The sequence below is a fragment of the Rhinoraja longicauda genome, chromosome 1 (genome assembly GCF_053455715.1).
Source record: "Rhinoraja longicauda isolate Sanriku21f chromosome 1, sRhiLon1.1, whole genome shotgun sequence".
NCBI lineage: Eukaryota > Metazoa > Chordata > Chondrichthyes > Rajiformes > Arhynchobatidae > Rhinoraja > Rhinoraja longicauda.
The window spans coordinates 17910682-17932489 of record NC_135953.1 but is presented as its reverse complement, the minus strand read 5'-3'; the positions used below and the strand labels follow the sequence as shown (position 1 = coordinate 17932489).

Genomic DNA, 21808 nt, shown 5'->3' with positions numbered 1-21808 from the left:
ACTGCCATCTATGTAAAAAAACTTGCTCTGCACATTCTTCTTTAAACTTTGCCCCTTTCACCTTAAAGCTATGTCCTCTAGTATTCGATATGCTCATCCCTGACTGTCTACCATATGCATGCTTCTCATAATTTTATATACCTCCATCTATCATATCTTCCCTCAATCTCTGGCGTTCCAGGGAAAACAATCCAAATCTGTACAATCTCGTCCAATAGCTGATACTCCCTAAGCCAGGCATCATTCTAGTAAACCTCTGGCTCCCCTACAGAGCCTACACATCCTTCCTGTAATGGGGCGACAAGAAATGCATGCAATGCTCCAGTTGTGGCCTAACCAAAGTCCTATAAAATTGGATCGTGAATTCCTGACTCTAAACCTCTATGTGCTGACCAATGAAAGCAAGCATGTCATCTATCTACTTGTGTTGCCATTTTCAGAGAGTTATGGACTTGGATTCCATGACCCCTCTGTACATCAATGCTGTTGAGGGTCTTGCCATTAACTGTATATATTCCATTTACATTTAACTTCTTACTTTGCTATCCTTATCCTTCCTCCTTAGTCGAACAAGTCAATCTGAACTTTGATCAATTGGCCTTTAAACCACTCCCACATGTCAGATGTGGACTTACTCAAGAACAACTGCTACCAATGTACTCCTCCGTAATAACATTGTAATTTGCCTTATTCCAATTTAGTACCTTCCCTCAAGATCCATGCATGCCCAGTCTAGCAGTATTATTTGAATTGAATTTATTTGTCATTCAAAAACAAATGGAGTTGTGATCACTATCCCCAAAATGCTCTTCCACTGAAACACCAGTCACCTGGCGTGGCTCATTTCCCAACACAGTGCCCAGTCTACTCCCTTCTCCTGTTGAACTATCCAGATACTGTTTTATAAAAGCAGCCAGCAAATTATGCCCCTTTTAGGTGTTAAGTTGGATGTGGGAGGTGAGTGAACATATCTTGCTCATATCTGCCATATTCTCAACTCAAAGCAACCAAGAAGGTGAAACTGATTTGGGAATAGCCAACTTGCTGCAAGCTTGGTTTACAATGATGGGAGCAAAATTAAAAAAACAAAACAAAGTGCTGGAGGAACTCAGCGGGCCAGGCAGCGTCTGTGGAGGGAAACTTTTCGAGTCCACACCCGTCCTCTAGACTTGACCTAGTCTAGATCAAGAGTTCCAACCCGAAACGTCGACTGTCCATTTCCCTCCCCAGGTGCTGCCCGGTCTGCTGAGTTCCTCCACATTGATTTTTGCTCTGGGCTCCAGTGACTTCAGACTCTTGTGTCTCCATTGGAACGACGATCAGCCGTCTGCAACGCAAAAAAACTAAGAGCAAATGTTTAAATGTTAACAACTCACACTCATCGCCTTTATTTTTTTCTTAAATTCGGTCCGCGATGTATATTTGCCTTCCAATATTGAGATACATATATCGGTTTGAAATTACAGCTAACATATTCTCAGAAGGACATTAACTTGAGGATTGTTTTCTTGGGCTATGTGTGAGATTCATCGTGTGTGGAGCGTCTGGGGGGAAACAAAAACAGTGATTATAAACAATAATTTTATGGCAGGTGGCACGGTGGCTTCTTTCCAAGAGTTTAATTCGCCCGAAGAGTTTCCTGGGGTTGGTGTAAATGTAATGTATAACGTCCGACGAGGCTACTGGGTTTAGACACAAAACGCTGGAGTAACTCAGCAGGTCAGGCAGCATCTCCGGAGAGATGGAATGGGCGAACTTTCGGGTCGAGACCCCCTTCTTCAGACTGAGAAGACACCAGACAGACTCCAGTCTGAAGAAGGGTCTCGACCCATTCCTTCTCTCCAGAGATGCTGCCTGCCTGTCCCGCTGAGTTACACCAGCATTTTGTGTCGACCAGTTGCTGAGTTACACCAGCATTTTAAATCAGCAACTTCTTGCAGTTCCTTCTTACACACAGGGCTACTGGGGTTGATCTGCGAAATCGGAGAACAGGCAAAGATTTACAATCAGGTTAAAGGGCCAGGCGACCTCAAGCAGATTTTCCAGCGGTGCTCCTCACACTGAAAGTTTGCACAGAATAAATTAAAAGTTCCGCCGAGGTTTGGCTGGCGAACGGCCTCATGCGGCGGCAGCGCCAGATAGCCGCGCTGTTCCAGACTATTTCTCGCCGCGCAGTTAATTGTCTCGGATAAGTCTGTGTTAAAGGTTCTGCAAACACAACGCAAAGTGCTGGATGAACTCGGCGGGTCAGGCAACGGACAGGCGACGTTTCGGTGTTTAGTAAAAGTTCTACAGTTAGTCTTATCTGAGGACCACTGTAGACAAGACACAAAATGCTGGAGTAACTCAGCGGGACAGGCAGCATCCCTGGAAAGAAGGAATGGGTGACGTTTCTCCAGCATTTTGTGACTATCATCGGTAAACCAGCACCTGCAGTTCCTTCCATAGAAACATAGAAAATAGGTGCAGGAGTAGGCCATTCGGCCCTTCGAGCCTGCACCCGCCATTCAATATGATCATGGCTGATCATCCAACTCAGTATCCCGTACCTGCCTTCTCTCCATACCCCCTGATCCCTTTAGCCACAAGGGCCACGTCTAACTCCCTCTTAAATATAGCCAATGAACTGGCCTCAACTACCTTCTGCGGCAGAGAATTCCACAGATTCACCACTCTCTGTGTGAAAAAAACTTTCTCATCTCATCTCATCTCGGTCCTAAAAGACTCCCCCCTTATCCTTAAAACAGTAGGACTTCTGCGTTGCCAGTGGAGGGGAATGGGTGGGGGTGGGGGTGGGGGTGGGGGTGGGGGCAGTAATCCTGAATTTTGAAATGATGCTGGTGATATTCAGTAGGTCATACAACATTTGTGGAGAGAGAGAGAGAGATAATCCATTGTTTCAGTCTGAGGAAGGGTCCCGACCTGAGACGTCACCTACCCATGTACTCCAGAGATGCCGTGTGACCCGCTGAATTGCTCCAGCATTTTTGTATTTTTAAGGAAGACTCCTGTATACGCATGGGAAAGAAAACTGCAGATGCTGGTTTAGATCGAAGGTAGTCACAAAATGCTGGAGTAACTCAGCGGGTCAGGCAGCATCTCTGGAGAGAAGGAACAGTTCTTCAGTCTGAAGAAGGGTCTCGACCCGAAACGTCACCCATTCCTTCTCTCTCCAGAGATGCTGCCTGACCCGCTGAGTTACTCCAGCATTTTGTGTCTATCTACCTGTACATGCAGTTCCTCGTGTTTTCGATACGTCGTCGGTCCATTTCATCCACAGATGCCATCTGGGGGGGGGGGGGGGGATGACAACATTATAAATGGGAGCTTGGCGGATGAGACGTTAAACATATACATCCCGCAGATACCAATAAATCTGTTAGACCGACACAAAATGGTGGAATAACTCAGCGGGCCAGGCAGTATCTCTTTTCAACTCTCTGTCCTTCCCCTCTCCCCTGACTCTCAGTCTGACAATAGACAATAGGTGCAGGAGGAGCCCTTCGAGCTAGCACCGCCATTCAATGTGATCATGGCTGACCATTCTCAATCAGTACCCCGTTCCTGCCTTCTCACCATACCCCCTGACTCCGCTATCCTTAAGAACTCTATCTAGCTCTCTCTTGAATGCAGAAAGGTCTCAACGCGAACGTCACCCATTCCTTCAACACAGAGATGCTGCCTGATCCGATGAGTTACTCCAGCATCTTGTGTCTATCTTCGGTGTAAACCAGCATCTGCAATTCCTTCCTACACCAGTAAATCTATTTACTTGTTCTGCGCCAACATTTCTCAACATATTTACCCCGTTTCCACAGACTAATGTCAATACGGTACAACGACCTAGAATAATTAATTGGATGCCGCAAGCGAAGGCGTTCCTGCTACCAAATATCTATTTAAAAAGAATATTAATGGCACAGTTCACAAATTCAGACCCAGCAGCCCAAAGGAATAACGTTTTTTTCAGATTGTCCGTATGGAGTTTGCACGTTCTCCGTGTGACCGTGTGGGTTTCCTCCGAGTGCTCCGGGTTCCTCCCACATCCTAAGGACGTCCGGGTTCGTAGGCATCTGTAAATTACCCCTGGTGTACAGGGAGTGGATGCAATAACATAGAACTCGTGTTAACTATTGGTCGCCGTGGACTCGGTGGGCCGAAGGGCCTGTTTCCCTGCTGTATCTTCCAATAATCAATTGTACGGAATTTATGTTACATCCAATTATTTTAGTTGTTGCAGTTTTAGGATCATAGAGTCATACAGCACAGAAACAGGCCCTTCAATCCAACACGTCCATGCCGAACAAGATGTCTCACCTGAGCATCTAACCGTACCTGAACCATTCGAAGGGCCTGCACCTGTTGTCTATTGTCTATTGAACGGAACATTAAAAAAAACTAAGTTCCCTGTAACATTCAACTGGTAGATTTAATAGGAATGTGAAGGGTAACTTTTTCATACAAAGGATGATGGGTGTATGGAACGAACTGCCAGAGGAGGTAGTTGAGGCAGGTACTAATGAAACCTTTAAGAACCAATTAGACAGGTACGGTATAGGACATGTTTAGAGGGATATGGGCCAAACGCAGGCAGGTGGAACTAATGTAGATTTGATATGTTGGTCGGTATGGGCAAGTTGGGCTGAAGAGCCTGTTTCCACGCTTTATGGCTCTTTGGCTTTAGGTGAACGATGGCCGGCGTGAACACGCTGGGCCAAAGGGCTCGTTTCCTTGCTGTATCGTCCAATGAATCAATAATATGGAATTAACGTTACATCCAATTATTTCAGCGTTCAGAACGAAAACAGGCCCTTCGGCCCAATTGGTCCATGCCAACTAAGATGCCTCATCTAGTCCCATTTGCCTGTGTCTGGTCCATTTCCCACTAAAATCCTTCCAATACATGTACCTGATAAGCATGATTTTTAAAAACAAAAAAGTACACATCGTTCCCTGTCACATTCAACTGGTAGAACTGTGGAACTCATTAAGCTACATAAAAGGCAGAGACAGTTCGCTAGAATCGTGTTACAACAGAACCATGTCAGATCGAAGGCGGTAACAAACTGCCCTAGAGTGGAAGATGATCTATTGCAGTATGTTGATTTATGTTTTACACTCTCATTTTTAAACCTATCACCCGCAAGGGTGTTTTAGACATTATAGAGAGAAATAAATAAATAAATAATCCTTTTCATGTCAACGCGCCGCGCACACCCTCAAATGCGAGGTCGAAAGGTTACAATAATTGTTTGAATAACGAGGGTTCGGTGGAAGCATAAATACCAGGCAGTTACTGTCGGTTTCTGCAGAGGTCCCGCCGCAGCCTGACCGAACACCTGCAAACGTTGGCAGTGAGCAGACTCCACTAAAGCTCCTCATTCAGTGAGTATACGGTGCAGCGAGCGACACGACGAGGTTTGCAGAGCTGCACGCATCTATCACATTTTCTGCTTTGCATCACTTCTGCTTTTCCATTATTTACGCAGAACAATAAATGCCGATGTCACTATTTACAAAAAAAAGGTCCCCCTCGCTTCTTTGCATTTGGCTCCACTTAATTAACACCAGCCTAAATAAATTGCGAATGCAAAGTTTCCAATGAGATAACCATCGGCTTTTGTGTGTAAATGCAAACACGTTTTAACCAGTAAAATGTAATTTATTTTTCAATGGTTGTAAATAAAAGCCAATAGAGTGAAACGTTCTTTCAATAAGATACATTCATGTCGATCTCGTTTTGTTTTTAAACCGCAGTACCTAAACATCTCCTGCAGAAACAAGATAACACGATGTGCAAAGTTTGGGAAGTTTTGTGTGCGCTCTGTGTGGCGGTGCTGGGCTGCGGTGTGGACGGGGAGCCTCTGTGTACGGCGAAGGGCCGCGCCAAGTACAGCCTCATCTTCTCGGGCAAGTGGAGCCGCACTGCCTTCCCCAAACAGTACCCGCTCTACCGGCCTCCGGCGCAGTGGTCCCCGCTGATCGGTGAGTGTGCTTACCCGCCCCTACAAAAGCGTCCTCTCACACTGAGTCACTCCATCATTTTGTGGTCCCATTCCTTCTCTCCAGAGATGCTTCCTGTCCCGCTGAGTTACTCTAGCATTTTGTGTCCATCTTCTATCTCACACTGGCTTGGTTTAATTGAACCAAACTTATAACACCTAGCCCACAGCCACCATTGGACCATTGTGAGCACCGCCTTTCCTTGATTATCGTTACTTTTTGCATATCTTTCATTCATTTGTTCTACATCTTTCTATATCACAGTTTATATCTCTCGTTTACTTCCCCCCTGACTCTCAGGCTGAAGGGTCTTGACCCGAAGCTTCACCTATTCCTTTTCTCCAAAGATGCTGTCTCCAGCTTTCTGTGTCTAACTTCAGTTAATCGGGGTCGAGCTTGTTTGTGGTAAAATACGATCACGTATGCCAGAATGTCTCTGATCGTCTTGACTGCGTCTAACAATGAGTTACAAAGTGGAAACAATAACTTGTCTATTTTGGTTACAATGGAAACTGTTTCTTCCCAGTTCAAGCCGTTTTCAGTCGACTGTTAAAACTATGTCTGAAGAAGACTCGTCCCAGAAACGTCACCCATTCCTTCTCTCCAGAGATGGTGCCTGTCCCGCTGAGTTACTCCAGCTTTTTGTGTCTATCTTCTGTTGAAACTATGGATAGCACTGCCCCCTGGTGGGATTTTTACCATCACCATTTCCTTCCCTATTTTTAATTTGCAGTATATGGGCATTGCAATAATTTTCTCCGACCCTCCTGCATGCTGAACGTTGTGACTATTCACCTTGAATCGTTGTAGTCCCAGGAAACATAATCCCATTGTGCTGATGGTTGGGGAGTACATAATAACATTTCCATATAAGAGCATAAGACATAGGAATAAAACTTGGCCATTCAGCCCATCGAGTTGACTCTGCCATTCAATCATAGCTGATCTATTTTTCTCTCTCAACCCCATTCTCCCTGTAACCTTTGACATCCTTCCTAATCAAGAACCTATCCATCCCCATCTTAAAAATACCCAATGTCTTGGCCTTCACATCCATTTGTGGCAATGAATTCCACAGATTCGCCATCGTTTGGCCAATGAAATTCCTCATCTCCTTTCTAAAGGTACATCCTTTTATTCTGAGGCTGTGCCTTATGGTCCTAGATTTTCCCACTACTGGAAACATTGTATCCATGTCAATTCTATCCAGGCCTTTCGTTATTCCGTAGGTTTCAATGAGATCCTCCACCATCCTTCACATCGTTGGTTAGAAGTCTGTAAGTGTAAGGCGCATAGAAATCATAAAGTATATGAAAGTGCAAGTCATAATTCATAGAAAGTGTAAGGGGCATAGACAATCCAAGCCATTGCTAGTTTTGTAGCACAGGTCTTCAGCGCTTTAAGGTACACACAACATGCTGGAGTAACTCAGCGGATCAGGCAGCATCTCTGGAGAGAAGGAATCGGTGACGTTTCGGGTCGAGACCCTTCTTCAGACTGAAGAAAGGTCTTGACCCGAACCATCACCCATTCCTTCTCTCCTGAGATGCTGCCTGATCCGCTGAGTTACTCCAGCATTTTGTGTCTACCTCGATTTTAAACCAGCGTCTGCAGTTTTTTTTTCCTACACGTCTCTTCAACGCTTGAGCAAGATGTTGTGATGTGTCTGATGCTTGCACATGGATTAAAATGAATTAACTTGAGGGAAGGTGGGAACTCAGGAGACCAAATAATGGCATCCACTTTGCACTAGAGTCATACAGCATGGAAACAGGCCCTTCGGCCCACTGAGTCCACGGTGACCAGCGATCCCTGTACATTAACACTATCCTGCACACACCAGGGGTAATTTACAATTTTCACCAAGCCAATTAACTTACAATCCTGTACATCTTCGGAGTGTGAGAGGAATCCGGAGCTCCCGAAGAAAACCCATGCATGTCACGGGGAGAACATACAAACTCCGTACAGACAGCACCCGTTGTCAGGATTCGGACCTGTGTCTCTGGCGCAGTAAGGCAGCAACTCTACCGCTGTGTCACCGTGCCGCCCTTATGTTAGCATTCAAAAAGATTACTGATCATTGTCTTAAATATGTTCACTATCTGAGCATTCACAATGTCTAGAATTAATAATTCGTACGACTCACAGCTCTCTGTGTAAAAAAACTTCTCATCTTGTTCCTCGAATTAAATAATATTTATGCAGAAGATGTTATCATGTGATGGAATGATATTTCAGGATCGGTAATGGCAAAAAGATAATACTCATGTCATGCCAATCTCAAAGACCGGAGCTCACATTCTGGGTTGACAATTCAATGAAGGAGTCCTGCATGATTGGACATTATATCTTTTGAACTTCTGCCTGCTCTTGGATGGATGCTAAAAAAAAAGCAATGGCTACTACTTGGGAGAGTAAAGTAAGTTGTCCTGTCGACATTCAACCCCTATCCAAAATGACAAAAACCGTTTCCAAGGTCAAGAATTAGTGGGTACAGAATGACCTGATTGGCAAAAGAATCGGACATAATGAGAAAAACTGTTTTATGCAGTCAGTGGTTAGGATCTAGAATGCAGTGTCGGGGATGCAGTGGATTTAATTATAGTGCTCAGAAATGGGGCCAGATGAATAATTAATGTTATAAGAGTAGAACTGGACTATTCTACCCATTAAGTCCACTCCGCTATTCCATCATGGCTAATCTATCTTTCCCTCACAATCAACTTCTTCTGCCTTCTCCCCATAACTCTTGACATCTGTACTAATCAAGAATCTGTCAATCTCTGCCTTAATAAATATCCATTGACTTGGCCTCCACAGCCGTCTGTGGCAATGAATTTCTTGATGGGAAAGGAGCAGCTTTGGGGGAAGCAGGAATAACTGAATTGCTTTTGCATGGAGCCAAATGGCTTCCTGTAATGTACTGATAGTGGTGCAGTAATGGGGACTCTCCTTAATGTACAGTAGAATTGTTTTTCTGGATTCTGGTAATTGGACACGTTTTTCTTTAGATGTTTTATGTTTGATTTGCATGAGAAATCCTAAAATAAATGTTCTTGAGCAACGTTTGTGATCTTTATGCAGTCGTCAGCCACAGCAGTGACTACCACATGTGGAGGGTGGGTGAATATGCCAGTAACGGAGTGCGGGAGTTTGTGGAGAAAAGTGAGGCCTGGACATTAATGCGAGAGGTTGAAGCGTCGGGCGAGAAAATCCAAAGTGTCTATGGCGTTTTCTCAACACCAGCTATCCCGAATGGTGTGGAACAGACTTCGACTGAATTTGAGGTGCATGCCAGACATTCTCTGGTAAGTATTTACTTATCTGTGTCAATCAACCTTCTCTTCTCTTGTAATTTAAACTGGATAATTTACAAACTTTTTCCCAAGCAACCAACTCATTCATTTGGATGAACTTTAGGATTATATCCATGCCAATATTAAAACCAACTAGTGGTGGCAAAGTGGTAAAGTTGCTGCCTTATATGTACAGGTTTGTAGACTAATTAGCAGTTGGTAAAAATCGTGAATTGTCCCCAGTGTGTAGGATAGTTCGAGTGCACGGGAATCGCTGGTCGGTGAGGATTCGGCAGGGCGAAGGGCCTGTTTCCACGATGTATCACTAAACTAAACACAGATTTCACCTGTACTTTACTGCCCATCCTAATGACTGAAAGGGAACCTACTAAACAAAAATCCCATAGAAATACTTGTACCTTCATTCTATTGACATAGGGTGAGATCATCGCAGAACATTTTGGCACGCATTATAGTAAAAAGATTAACCAAGTTCCTTGTGCTTATTTGCAGATGTCATTCGTCGCTCGCATTGTGCCAAGTCCAGACTGGTTTGTAGGGAGTGACAGTTTCGATCTGTGTGAAGGAGACACTTGGAAGGAGCAAGTCTCTGTAGATCTGTTTCCTTACGATGCTGGAACAGACAGTGGCTTCACGTTCTCTTCTCCAAATTTTGCCACTATTCCCCAAGACACAATCACTGAGGTAACAGAACAATGGAAAGCGTCCATGCAAAGTACAGCCATGGAAATCCTTCCAGTATGGTGTCAAAAAAGTTAATTTCCCAATAACTCCCTGTATATCCAAATGGCTTGGTGGATATGATATTGTACAAATCATATGGTTTCCAACCTTACCAATGTACACATTAGTTGCTGTGGTATTTGAAGGGTCCAGCTTGGTTGGAGTGCCACATGTGTTGATGACAGCATTGAGCTCAACACCGATGCATCTGTAGTCATGGATATCATTGAGGATATCCGATTGAGGCAACATTGTGGCTCTGAAAGTCAGTAGATGTGAGTGGCACTGCTCCCCATCGCAGAACAGTCCTCCGAGGCGCTGAGCTAGTGGGTAATTGTGGGACTGTACTGGATTCCAGGAGATGAAAGTCAGAGTACATCTGAGGGACATAAAAGCAGAACATGGTGGAGACACTCTTCAGGGCAGCAGAAAGAGAAACTAAGTCACAACTAAGGGCCTCCGATCTGAAGCATTAACTGCTTCTTTTTTCTACTCATGCTGACCTAGATGCCCCATCTTCAGGTCCCACCTGCCCTTTTTGAAGGGTAACACGGTTTGCGCAGCGGTAGAGTTGTTGCCTTACAGTGCCGGGGAGCAGGGTTCGATCCTGACCACAGGTGCTGTCCGTACGGAGTTTGCACATTCTCCTTGTGACCACGTGGGTTTTCTCCGGGTACTCCGGTTTCCTCCCACACTCCAAAGACATATAGGTTTGTAGGTTAATTGGCTTCAATAAAATTTGTAGATTGTCCCCAGTGTGTCGGATAGTGTTAGTGTACGGGATCGCTGGTTGGCGTGGACTCGGTGGGCCGAAGGGCTTGTTTCCACACTGCATCTCTTAACTTAACTACTGATCCAACCTCACCTGCTTTGTTTACAGCATTTTCTGGCTTTGTTTTGGATTTCTAGCATTTAGAGTTTTTTTTGTTTTCATATACCTCCAGAATGCATTCTATAGGGTCACTACCATAGTCAGCAAGATCCAATGTGTATTCACAGGTCTATACTCCGACACGAGGAGAGTTTCCAAACAAATTAAGTAGGTCACCCTACTATTGGAAGGATGGCGTTAAGCTGGAAAGAGTGCAGAGAAGATTTACGAGGATGTTGCCAGGACTTGAGGGCCTGAGCTATAGGGAGAGCTTGGGCAGGTTAGGACGTATTCCTTGGAGCGCAGGAAGTTGAGGGGTGATCTTGCAGAGGTGTAGAAGATCATTAGAGGAATAGATAGGAATCTGAAGGGTAATTTTTTCATACAGACGATGGTGGTATACGGAACGCACTGCCAGAGGAGATAGTGGAGGATGGTACTATAACAGCATTTTAAAGACATTTGGACAGGTACATGGATAGAAAAGGTTCAGAGGGATATGGGCCAAATGTGGGTAGGTGGGACATGTAGATGGGGCATCTTGGTCAGCATGGTGGCCGAAATGCCTGTTTCCATGTTATATGACTATCTTGCTTTTGTTTTACACTTACTATCTTGAAATTGTCCATTTATATCAGAATATAGCACCATTCCGTCTGACCACTAATTTGTTTATGAATGGGTTGATTCAGGATCATGTTTTCGAATGTATATATTACTTAAATAAATGATCTATTATTTTATAATTACCTGACATCCAATGTCGCACAGTGAACCGGCACAGATCTACTGCACTTTATTCTGTTTAAAACTGTTCTAATTTGTTTCATTGGGTTGTATAAATGAATACTGACTAGCTAATTAATTTATTGCATCGTATGGGAGGTGCATTCCCAATCTCATTGTACCCCTGTACAATGACAATAAAGATATATTGTATTGTATTGTTTCTTTATACTTTTACACATGAACATGTCAAAATGAAATAATTTAAATAAATATCCATGATTTCAGAAATATTTTGTACATTAATTGTCCCCTATGTATCTGTGTCAACATTTTAGTGATTGAGTGACAGATGTATTATTGCCAATAGCTTTGTACGCACTTGTTGAATGTGTTTCCATCATTTAGATTACGTCGAGTTCACCAAGGCACCCTGCAAACTCTTTCTTCTATCCCAGACTGAAGCAACTGCCTGCAATTGCAAGAGTAACACTGACGAGGCTGAAGGATAGCCAGTTAATTGGCATTTCAACAGTTCAGTCCAACCTTTTGCCCATGGGAAATGCAATAGATGACTCTGTCTCAGGTATGTTATAAAGTGCTCTTAATGCAAATATAAGTAGGAAATAATTATCTCCTGATCTGTTATCTGCGTGCACGAGATTGGCTCTAGCACACATTGCAAATTTTTTTTTTATCCATGTCTTTCCTTGTCCATGTTATTCACATCCAGCAAAATTATATACCCAGAGAGTGAATAATTAGGAGGCTTCATTCAAAGGGCTGAAACAAGCAGAGGGCTGGATGACTTCCTCTTGGGCTGCATCATTCTAGGATTTATTTAAGCTTTAACTGTGGTTTCAGTTTCCAGTCATAGTTGCCAAGTTTATTTCAATTAATTCGACAACTACACTGTACCATTTTAGAATTTGTTTTAGCTAGATATTTATCTAATCAAGTCAATGCATGAAAATTTGGAAGGAGAAAAGATCATTTCACCTATCAGGCTGTCAATTGATTTCTTAAATCATGGACTCTTTTAAATATTTGTACATTGCACACTGTCATTAACTGCTGATTTGCTATCTGTGCTATCACGAGATTAGCCCCAGAATTCATCTCTTTGTTTTTTGGAAGACTATATCTGTACTCATTAAGGAGTCAACTTTGCATGTAGAAATGGGAATGCTTTTTCAGATAAGTGCCTCATTGCTCCCTGCTGTGTGCTGTTCCAATAAAGAACTGTGCTTAGTGATTATAAAGCCAATCACTATTTGAAGGTCTCAGCACGTTCAATAGCAGTAATATGTTAGTCAATGTCAAACTACTTCCATTGGCTTATAAAATTATGAGGGACATAGATAGAATTGTGCCTCCCCTCTTTTTTCCCCGTGGTAGGGGCATTAAAAACAAGAAGATGTAGGTATAAGGCAAGAGGAAGGAGTTCTAAGGGGTATTTCTAGAGTTATATAGTGTGGAAACAGGCCCTTTGGCCCAACTTGCCCACACCGATCAACATGTCCCATCTACACGACGGCGGGCACAGTGGTGCAGTGGTAGAGTTGCTATCTTATAGCGCCAGAGACCCAGGTTCGATCCTGACCACGGGTGCTTGTCTGTACAGAGTTTGTACGTTCTCCCTGTGACCTGCGTGCTTTTTCTCCGAGAGAGGGAAAGCAAGGGCTGTTTGAAATTGGGGAAGTCAATGTTCATGCCGCTGGGGTGTAAGCTACCCAAGAGAAATATATGAGGTGCTGTTCCTCCAATTTGCGCTAGGCCTCACTGACAATGGAGGAGGCCCAGGACAGAAAGGTCAGATTGGGAATGGGAGGAGGAGTTGAAGTGCTGAGTAACCGGGAGATCAGGTCGATTAAGGCAGACTGAGGGTAGGTGTTCAGCGAAACAATCACCGAGCTTGTGCTTGGTCTCATCGATGTCAAGCGGTTGACACCTGGAACAGCGGATACAGTAGATGAGGTTGGAGGAGGTGCAAGTGAACCTTTGCCTCACCTGAAAAGACTGTTGGGGTCTTTGGATGGAGTCGAGGGGGGAGGTAAAGAGACAGGTGTGGCATCTCATGTGGTTGCAGGGGAAAGTACCTGGGGAAGGGGTGGTTTGGATGGGAAGGGACGAGTTGACCAGGGAGTTGCGGAGGGAATGGTCTCTGCGGAAAGCAGAAAGGGGTGCAGATGGGAAGATGTGGCCAGTAGTGGGATCCCGTTGGAGGTGGCGAAATGTTGGAGGATTATATGCTGTATGTGACGGCTGATGGGGTGGAAGGTGAGGACAAGGGGGAGTCTGTCCTTGTTACGAATGGGGGGAGGGGGAGCAAGAGCGGAGCTGTGGGATATCGAGGAGACCCTAGTGAGAGTCTCATCGATAATGGACGAGGGGAACCCCCGTTTCCGAAAGAATGAGGACATCTCCGATGCCCTGGTATGGAAAACCTCATCCTGGGCGCAGATGTGGCATAGACGGAGGAATTGGGGGTAGGGGATAGCGACTTTACAGGAAGCAGGATGGAAAGAAGTCTAGATAGCTATGGGAGTGTGGGCAGTTAATCATGTTATGCTCATCATGATAATCATGCTTAGGTGCTACACACCCAACATTGTGTAAGCCATATCAATTATTAAGCCATATCAATCAATTGTGTAAATATCAATTATTTTCTTGTTCATGGAGTCCTGTTGTGAGAAAATCGATGGTTTTGAAAGGCTTTTTAGACAATAGACAATAGGTGCAGGAGTAGGCCATTCGGCCCTTCGAGCCAGCACCGCCATTCAATGTGATCATGGCTGATCATTCTCAATCAGTACCCCGTTCCTGCCTTCTCCCCATACCCCCTGACTCCGCTATCCTTAAGAGCTCTATCCAGCTCTCTCTTGAATGCATTCAGAGAATTGGCCTCCACTGCCTTCTGAGGCAGAGAATTCCACAGATTCACAACTCTGACTGAAAAAGTTTTTCCTCATCTCCGTTCTAAATGGCCTACCTTCTTAAACTGTGGCCCCTTGTTCTGGACTCCCCCAACATTGGGAACATGTTTCCTGCCTCTAACGTGTCCAACCCCTTAATAATCTTATACGTTTTGATAAGATCCCCTCTCATCCTTCTAAATTCCAGTGTATACAAGCCTAGTCGCTCTAGTCTTTCAACATATGACAGTCCCGCCATTCCGGGAATTGAACTAGTAAACCTATGCTGCACGCCCTCAATAGCAAGAATATCCTTCCTCAAATTTGGAGACCAAAACTGCACACAGTACTCCAGGTGCGGTCTCACTAGGGCCCTGTACAACTGCAGAAGGACCTCTTTGCTCCTCTACTCAACTCCTCTTGTTATGAAGGCCAACATTCCATTGGCTCTCTTCACTGCCTGCTGTACCTGCATGCTTCCTTTCAGTGACTGATGCAGTAGGACACCCAAATCTCGTTGTACGTCCCCTTTTCCTAACTTGACACCATTCAGATAATACTCTGCCTTCCTATTCTTACCACCAAAGTGGATAACCTCACGCTTATCCACATGAAACTGCATCTGCCATGCGTTCGCCCTCTCACACAACCTTTCCAAGTAACCCTGCAACCTCATAGCATCTTCCTCACAGTTCACACTACCACCCAGCTTTGTATCATCTGCAAATTTGCTAATGGTACTTTTAATCCCTTCATCCAAGTCATTAATGTATATTGTAAATAGCTGCGGTCCCAGCACCGAACCTTGCGGTACCCCACTAGTTACTGCCTGCCATTTTGAAAGGGACCCATTTATCCCCACTTTGCTTTCTGTCTGTCAACCAATTTTCTATCCATGTCAGTACCCTACCTCCAATACCATGTGCTCTAATTTTGCCCACTAATCTCCTATGTGGAACCTTGTCAAAGGCTTTCTGAAAGTCGAGGTACACCACATCTACCGGCTCTCCCCTGTCAATTACATCCGCAAAGAATTCCAGAATATTAGTCAAGCATGATTTCCCCTTCGGAAATCCATGCTGACTCGGAACGATCCTGTTACTACTATCCAAATGCTCCGCAATTTTGTCTTTTATAATTGACTCCAGCATCTTCCCCACCACTGATGTAAGACTAACGGGTCTATAATTTCCCGTTTTCTCTCTCCCTCCTTTCTTAAAAAGTGGGACAACATTAGCTACCCTCCAATCCACAGTAACTGATCCTGAATCTATGGAACATTGGAAAATGATCACCAATGCGTCCACAATTTCTAGCGCCACCTCCTAAAGTACCCTGGGATGCAGACCATCAGGCCCTGGGGATTTATCAGCCTTCAGTCCCATCAGTCTATCCAACAGCATTTCCTGCCTAAAGTGGATTTCCTTCAGTTCCTCTGTCACCCTAGGATCTCTTGCCACTAGAACATCTGGGAGATTGCTTGTATCTTCCTTAGTGAAGACAGATCCAAAGTACCGGTTCAACTCGTCTGCCATTTCCTTGTTCCGCATAATAAATTCCCCTGCTTCTGTCTTCAAGGGACCCACATTTGCCTTGACTATTTTTTTCCTCTTTACATACCTAAAAAAGCTTTTACTATCCTCCTTTATATTATTGGCTAGTTTACCCTCATACCTCATCTTTTCTCCCCGTATTGCCTTTTTAGTTATATTCTGTTGCTCTTTAAAAGAGTCCCAATCCTCTGGCTTCCCACTCTTCTTTGTTTTGTTGTACTTCTTCTCTTTTATTTTTATGCTGCCCTTGACTTCCCTCGTCAGCCACGGGTGCCTCTTACTCCCCTTAGAATCTTTCCTCCTCTTTGGGATAAATTGATCCTGCAACTTCTGCATTATTCCCAGGAATACCTGCCATTGCTGTTCCACCGTCTTCCCTGCTAGGGCCTCCTTCCAGTCAATTCTGGCCAGCTCCTGCCTCATGCCTCTGTAATCCCCTTTGCTATACTGTAATACTGACACTTCCGATTTTCCCCTTCTCGCTCTCAATTTGTAGAGTAAAACATCATATTGTGATCACTACATCCTAATGACCCTTTTACCTCTAGTCCCCTTATCAGATCAGGTTCATTACACAACACTAAATCCAGAATTGCCATCTCCCTGGTAGGCTCCAGTACAAGCTGTTCTAAGAATCCATCTCGGAGGCACTCCACAAACTCTCTTTCCTGGGGTCCATTACCAACCTGATTTTCCCAGTCTACCTGCATGTTGAAATCTCCCATAACTACCATAGCATTACATTTGCAACATGCCAATTTTAGCACCTGATTCAACTTGCACCCTATGTCAAGGCTACTGTTTGGGGGCCTGTAGATAACTCCCATTAGGGTCTTTTTACCCTTACAATTCCTCATTTCTATCCATACTGATTCTACATCTCCTGATTCTATGTCACCCCTTGCAAGGGAGTGAATATCATTCCTCACCATCAGAGCGACCCCCCCCCCCCCCCCCCCCTGCCCACCTGTCTGTCTTTTCTATATGTTGTGTATCCCTGAATATTCAGTTCCCAGCCCTGGTTCTCTTGTAGCCATGTCTCAGTGATTCCCACAACATCATACTTGCCAATATCTAACTGAGCCTCAAGTCATCCACTTTATTTTTTATACTTCGTGCATTTAATTACAACAATTTAATTTCGGTATTCACCTCCCCTCTCACACCGGTCACAATTGGCCCTGACCTTACTCTCTTATCCCTTCTAGAACTTCCCTTCCCATTTATTTGAGAGTCCTTTGCATTTTCTCCTGTATTCGCTTCCCCTTTAACTCCATCTTCATATTGCCAATTTGTCAATCCCTCCCCCCCACTACTTAGTTTAAAGCCACACGTGTAGCACTAGCAAACCTACCTGCCAGAATGTTGGTTTCCCTGCTGTTAAGGTGCAACCCGTCCCTCTTGTACAGGTCACCCCTACCCCAGACAATATCCCAGTGGTCTAGAAATCTAAATCCCTGCTCCCTGCACCAGCCCCTCAGCCATACATTCCTATCCCCGATCTCTCTGTTCCTGCCCTCACCAGCACGAGGTACAGGTAGCAGTCCAGAGACAACCACCCTCAGCGTCCTACTTCTCAGTCTTCTTCCTAACTCTCTAAACTCACATTGCAGTATCTCCTTCCTCTTCCTCCTGATGTCATTCGTGCCCACATGCACAACTACTTCTGGTTGATCGCCTTCCCTCGCTAGGATGTTCTGAAGTCGGTCCGTGATGTCTTGAACCTTGGCACCAGGGAGGCAACAGACCATCCTCAAGTCCCGCCTGCGGCCACAGAATCTACTGTCCGTACCTCGGACAATGGAGTCACCCACTACTATGGCTCTTCCCAACTTCGGCCTCCCCGGTCGAGTCTCCTTGCCTGGATTAGAGCCGCCAACCAGTCCGCCGCTCGGACTGGGAGCATCTTCTGCCCCGACAGCTCCCAAGAGGGTGTACCTGTTTGCAATAGGTACAGCCACCGGGGTCTCCTGGAGTCTACGTTCACTTGCCCCTGAAACGGTCTCCCACCTTCGCTCGAGCTGGACCCTTGGCGTGACAGCCTCACAGTAGGTCCTGTCCAGAAAACTCTCGCATTCCCGGATGGCCCTGAGGTCATCCAGCTGCTTCTCCAACTCCGCCACACGTTCATTCAGGAGCTGCACCTGGACACAGTTCTTGTAGGTGTAGCTCCCAGAAGCTCCAGCGGTGTCCCTACCTTCCCACATCCTGCAGGAAACACACTGCACCAACTTATCTGCCATTACTTTATTGTCTAAAAACAAATCAGGCTCGAAAACAAGTGTAACCTCCTCGCCTCAGCCTCCTCGCTGAAGACTCGCAGCCAAAGACTCGCAGTTTTCTCACAGGTCACTTCCCTCGACAGGGCTGCACCCCTTGTGTAAGCCTTGTTAATATCAGTCTCTAAATTACCTAATTGGCCAATTTGCCAAACTTCCAATTTAATTGATCAGCCAATCCACGCACTCACTTCTATCCTGCCTTCCTGACAAGCTTGGAGGTATGTGCTTTATTGACTGACTGCAAGCGACCCTTTGGCGCTCTTTTTAAACTGCCTTTCTACCAGCGATTAACACTCACTTACTTTGCTCGCTTTCAGCCAACGGTCGTCCTTGCTCCTTCTTTCCTGACCTTATCCTGACTGACTGCTAGCGACCCTTTGGTGCTCTTTTTAAACTGCCTTTCTACCGGCGATTAACACTCACTCACTTTGCTCGCTTTCAGCCAACGGTCGTCCTTGTTCCTTTTCCCGACCTTTTCCTTTGGCAGTAAATAAAACAACTTGTACTTTGGTAAATTGCTGAGAAGGGATAGAATTTGATCATTGTCATTTTATCAATTAATAAGCAATTTAACACACTGGTTGTGTTTTTCATTTTATGTGTCTATTTCCTATTGCGGCAACTATTTTGTTTGTGTCTAATGTTTGGGCAGTAGAACGGCAGAGACCCGGGTTTGAGCCTGACTACGGGCGCCATCTGTGCAGAGTTTGTACGTTCTCTATGTAACCTTTTGGGTTTTCTCCAGGTGCTCCAATTTCCTCACACATTCCAATGATATGCAGGTTTGCAGATAAATTGGCTGCTGTAAATTACCCTTGGTGTGTGGGATGCAAATTTGGGATATCAGCGAACTAGGGAACAGATGATCGATGGTCAGCGTGGACTTGGTGGGCCGAAAGGCCTGTTTCCACACAGTATCTCTAAACTATATAAGGGTGTAATGGTTAGGATTCAAAGAAAGCTTGCATTGATTGTTCATGCTTTTAGATTATTAAACCATAGAAACAATAGTTGTAACTGATTTCTATGTTTATTCCAGAGACCCCACTGGATTGTGAAGTTTCCAACTGGTCCTCCTGGGGCTTGTGCGTGGGGAAATGCACAGAGATGGGCATTAAGCACCGTACCCGCTACATCAGGTTGAAACCAGCCAACAGTGGTGACCCATGCCCAGTGCTGGAGGAAGAGGAGCAATGTGTACTGCACAACTGTGTGTAACAGCACCACCAAGTGTTGACAATTGATATCGTCAACCTTTATTGGATTTTAAGGGCTGAATCTCATCAGAGATTGGATCCCCATACAATACCAATGATTTCAGTTAATTGTTAGTAATTTCAGGTTTTAAACGCCATCTGCATTGAAAGTTTTTCCACACTAACCCTATTTTTATTCTGCCAAGTTTGTTCGTCTACGAAATGAAAAATTAAGTTTCTCTCCACCTTGTTTATCATCAGTAATTAGTGTAAGCCATAATTCAAAACAGTAGTCATGGATACACAGCGGTACACAAATCTCATGAGTAATCTCATAGATTAGACTGCAGCTTGGAAGTCGCTACCAGATCTTGCATTATTTATACTGTGCACCATTTTAATTTACAGGAACTTCTGGGTTCTATGCTGCTTTATGGTGTTGATGGCAATATATGAATTCCTTCCTCTGTGATGGTATTTATACAAGGTGATGGATGACTGACTGTTTAATAATGTTCATTTTACAATCTGAATTTAATTACCTGGCAGTACTGTGTGCAGTAGCTAGTTAACAGTTCTAAGATAATAACCAAAGGAATTGATTAGAAAACAGGAATGTTAATTTGCCTTCTGCCCATGTGTTCTTATTTAAGAGCCATCCTGCTCCATAAATTTACCGGATGAGTGAGTGGATCTTAAAGAGATTGCAATCACTTTTCTAAGGCAAACAACATACTATGTGGAGACCTTGAGCATTAACAAATAACAGTTCCCTGATTACTCATGAAGAGTGATTACATTATTCACATGCACAACTTCCCCCCTGAGAAAGCATTAGCTACAAGCACTTTTCGACAAATTGCAGTTTCCCTTTGCCCAGTTCTATCTTTTGCCTAGATGTTCAACCAAAATTTTACAAAAATCAATATGGTGCTTGAATTAATGGGCTGCTTCAACCCAGCATTTCTCTTTGTAAATATCTTTGTTGCAAGTTAAGAAGGTTCATGTATTTTAATGCGATGTTTAACCCACCCTGGTTTTCATTAGAAGATAGACATAAAAAGATGGAGTAACTCAGCGGGTCAGACAGCATCCCTGGAGAGAAGGAAAATGTGACGTTTTCGGCTTTTCATTCTTTGTCTTCTGGAGACGTTGCCTCTTGAAACGTTGTACTAGTGTTCATTTCAAACCTTGCATGAGATTAACCAAAGTTACAAATTTCAACCAAAAGTTGGAATATGGATTTGAAATTGATTGCATTGGTAATACAATTGCTTCAGCTTTGAACATTTCAGAGAATAAACTAAAATCCGAAGCCAGAAAAGGCAATATGTATATAACAAGATAATTTCTAAATGTATTCTTGACACATGAACAATTTAAGTATTCCTATAATCAATGAGCAGGTCACTCAAACCAAAAATGCTCACTGGAATTTACCAATTAACTAATGATTAAAATGTATAGATTTGAGTGATATGTTGAATGGACACTTTGGAGTGCAATGAAAGTGAAAGGATTTGAGGTCATTTCTAAAGAAACTTGAATTAAAATTATTGGTTTATAATGCATTGTTTGTGGGCTAAAATCAAAAGTAGCAGTAAAAGGGAAAGAAAATCTGGAAGAGTCACCCTGAATATATACATCTTTATTGAACAATCATAGAATAAAATTAAGGAAAATAAAGTGCTGAAGTAACTCAGAAGGTCCAGTCCTAAAACTCCACCTATCTGTTCCTTCCACAGATGCTGCCTGACCCATTGAGTTAATCCAGCACTTTATGTTTAGCTCAAGATTCCGACATCTGTAGTCTCTTGTGTCTCCATTGAATAGAATTAGTTGGGATACCATCACTAGGCTTCCCCAGGTTGTTTTTTTAGGCAGTAAATTGATAGGTCCCCAATTATTAATTATGTTGCTGACTTGCAAAGGCACTTCTGGGGATTATCTGATGTTCACACGATTGTGTGACTGGACCCCAATGTTGGGCAAACTGGGAAAGGACACCATATTTCTGTTTCTAAATGACATTGGTGAACCAGTTAGGTTTTTTAAAACTTTACCACATCCCTTGTGATTCCTGCTACCAAGAACATGAGGGAAAATTGGTATATTCATTAAAGTCCCACTTTGAAAAAGTATCCCAAGGAAATTAGACATTGCGAAATAATGAAGTATAAAGGAATTTTATTTCATTTGTTTTGTGAAGAGAACTT

At 44.0% G+C, this 21808-nt stretch overlaps 1 protein-coding gene across 1 annotated transcript; it reads left to right on the top strand.

The window, feature by feature from the left end:
* Nucleotides 1–5792: 5792 nt before the first annotated feature.
* spon2b (spondin 2b, extracellular matrix protein) lies at nt 5793–19614 on the top strand. Its single transcript, XM_078409103.1, has 5 exons — nt 5793–5985; nt 9091–9314; nt 9816–10007; nt 12052–12229; nt 19436–19614. The coding sequence occupies exons 1-5, from the start codon at nt 5793–5795 to the stop codon at nt 19612–19614; spliced, it is 966 nt and encodes a 321-aa protein (XP_078265229.1).
* The last annotated feature ends 2194 nt before the right edge of the window (nt 19615–21808 follow it).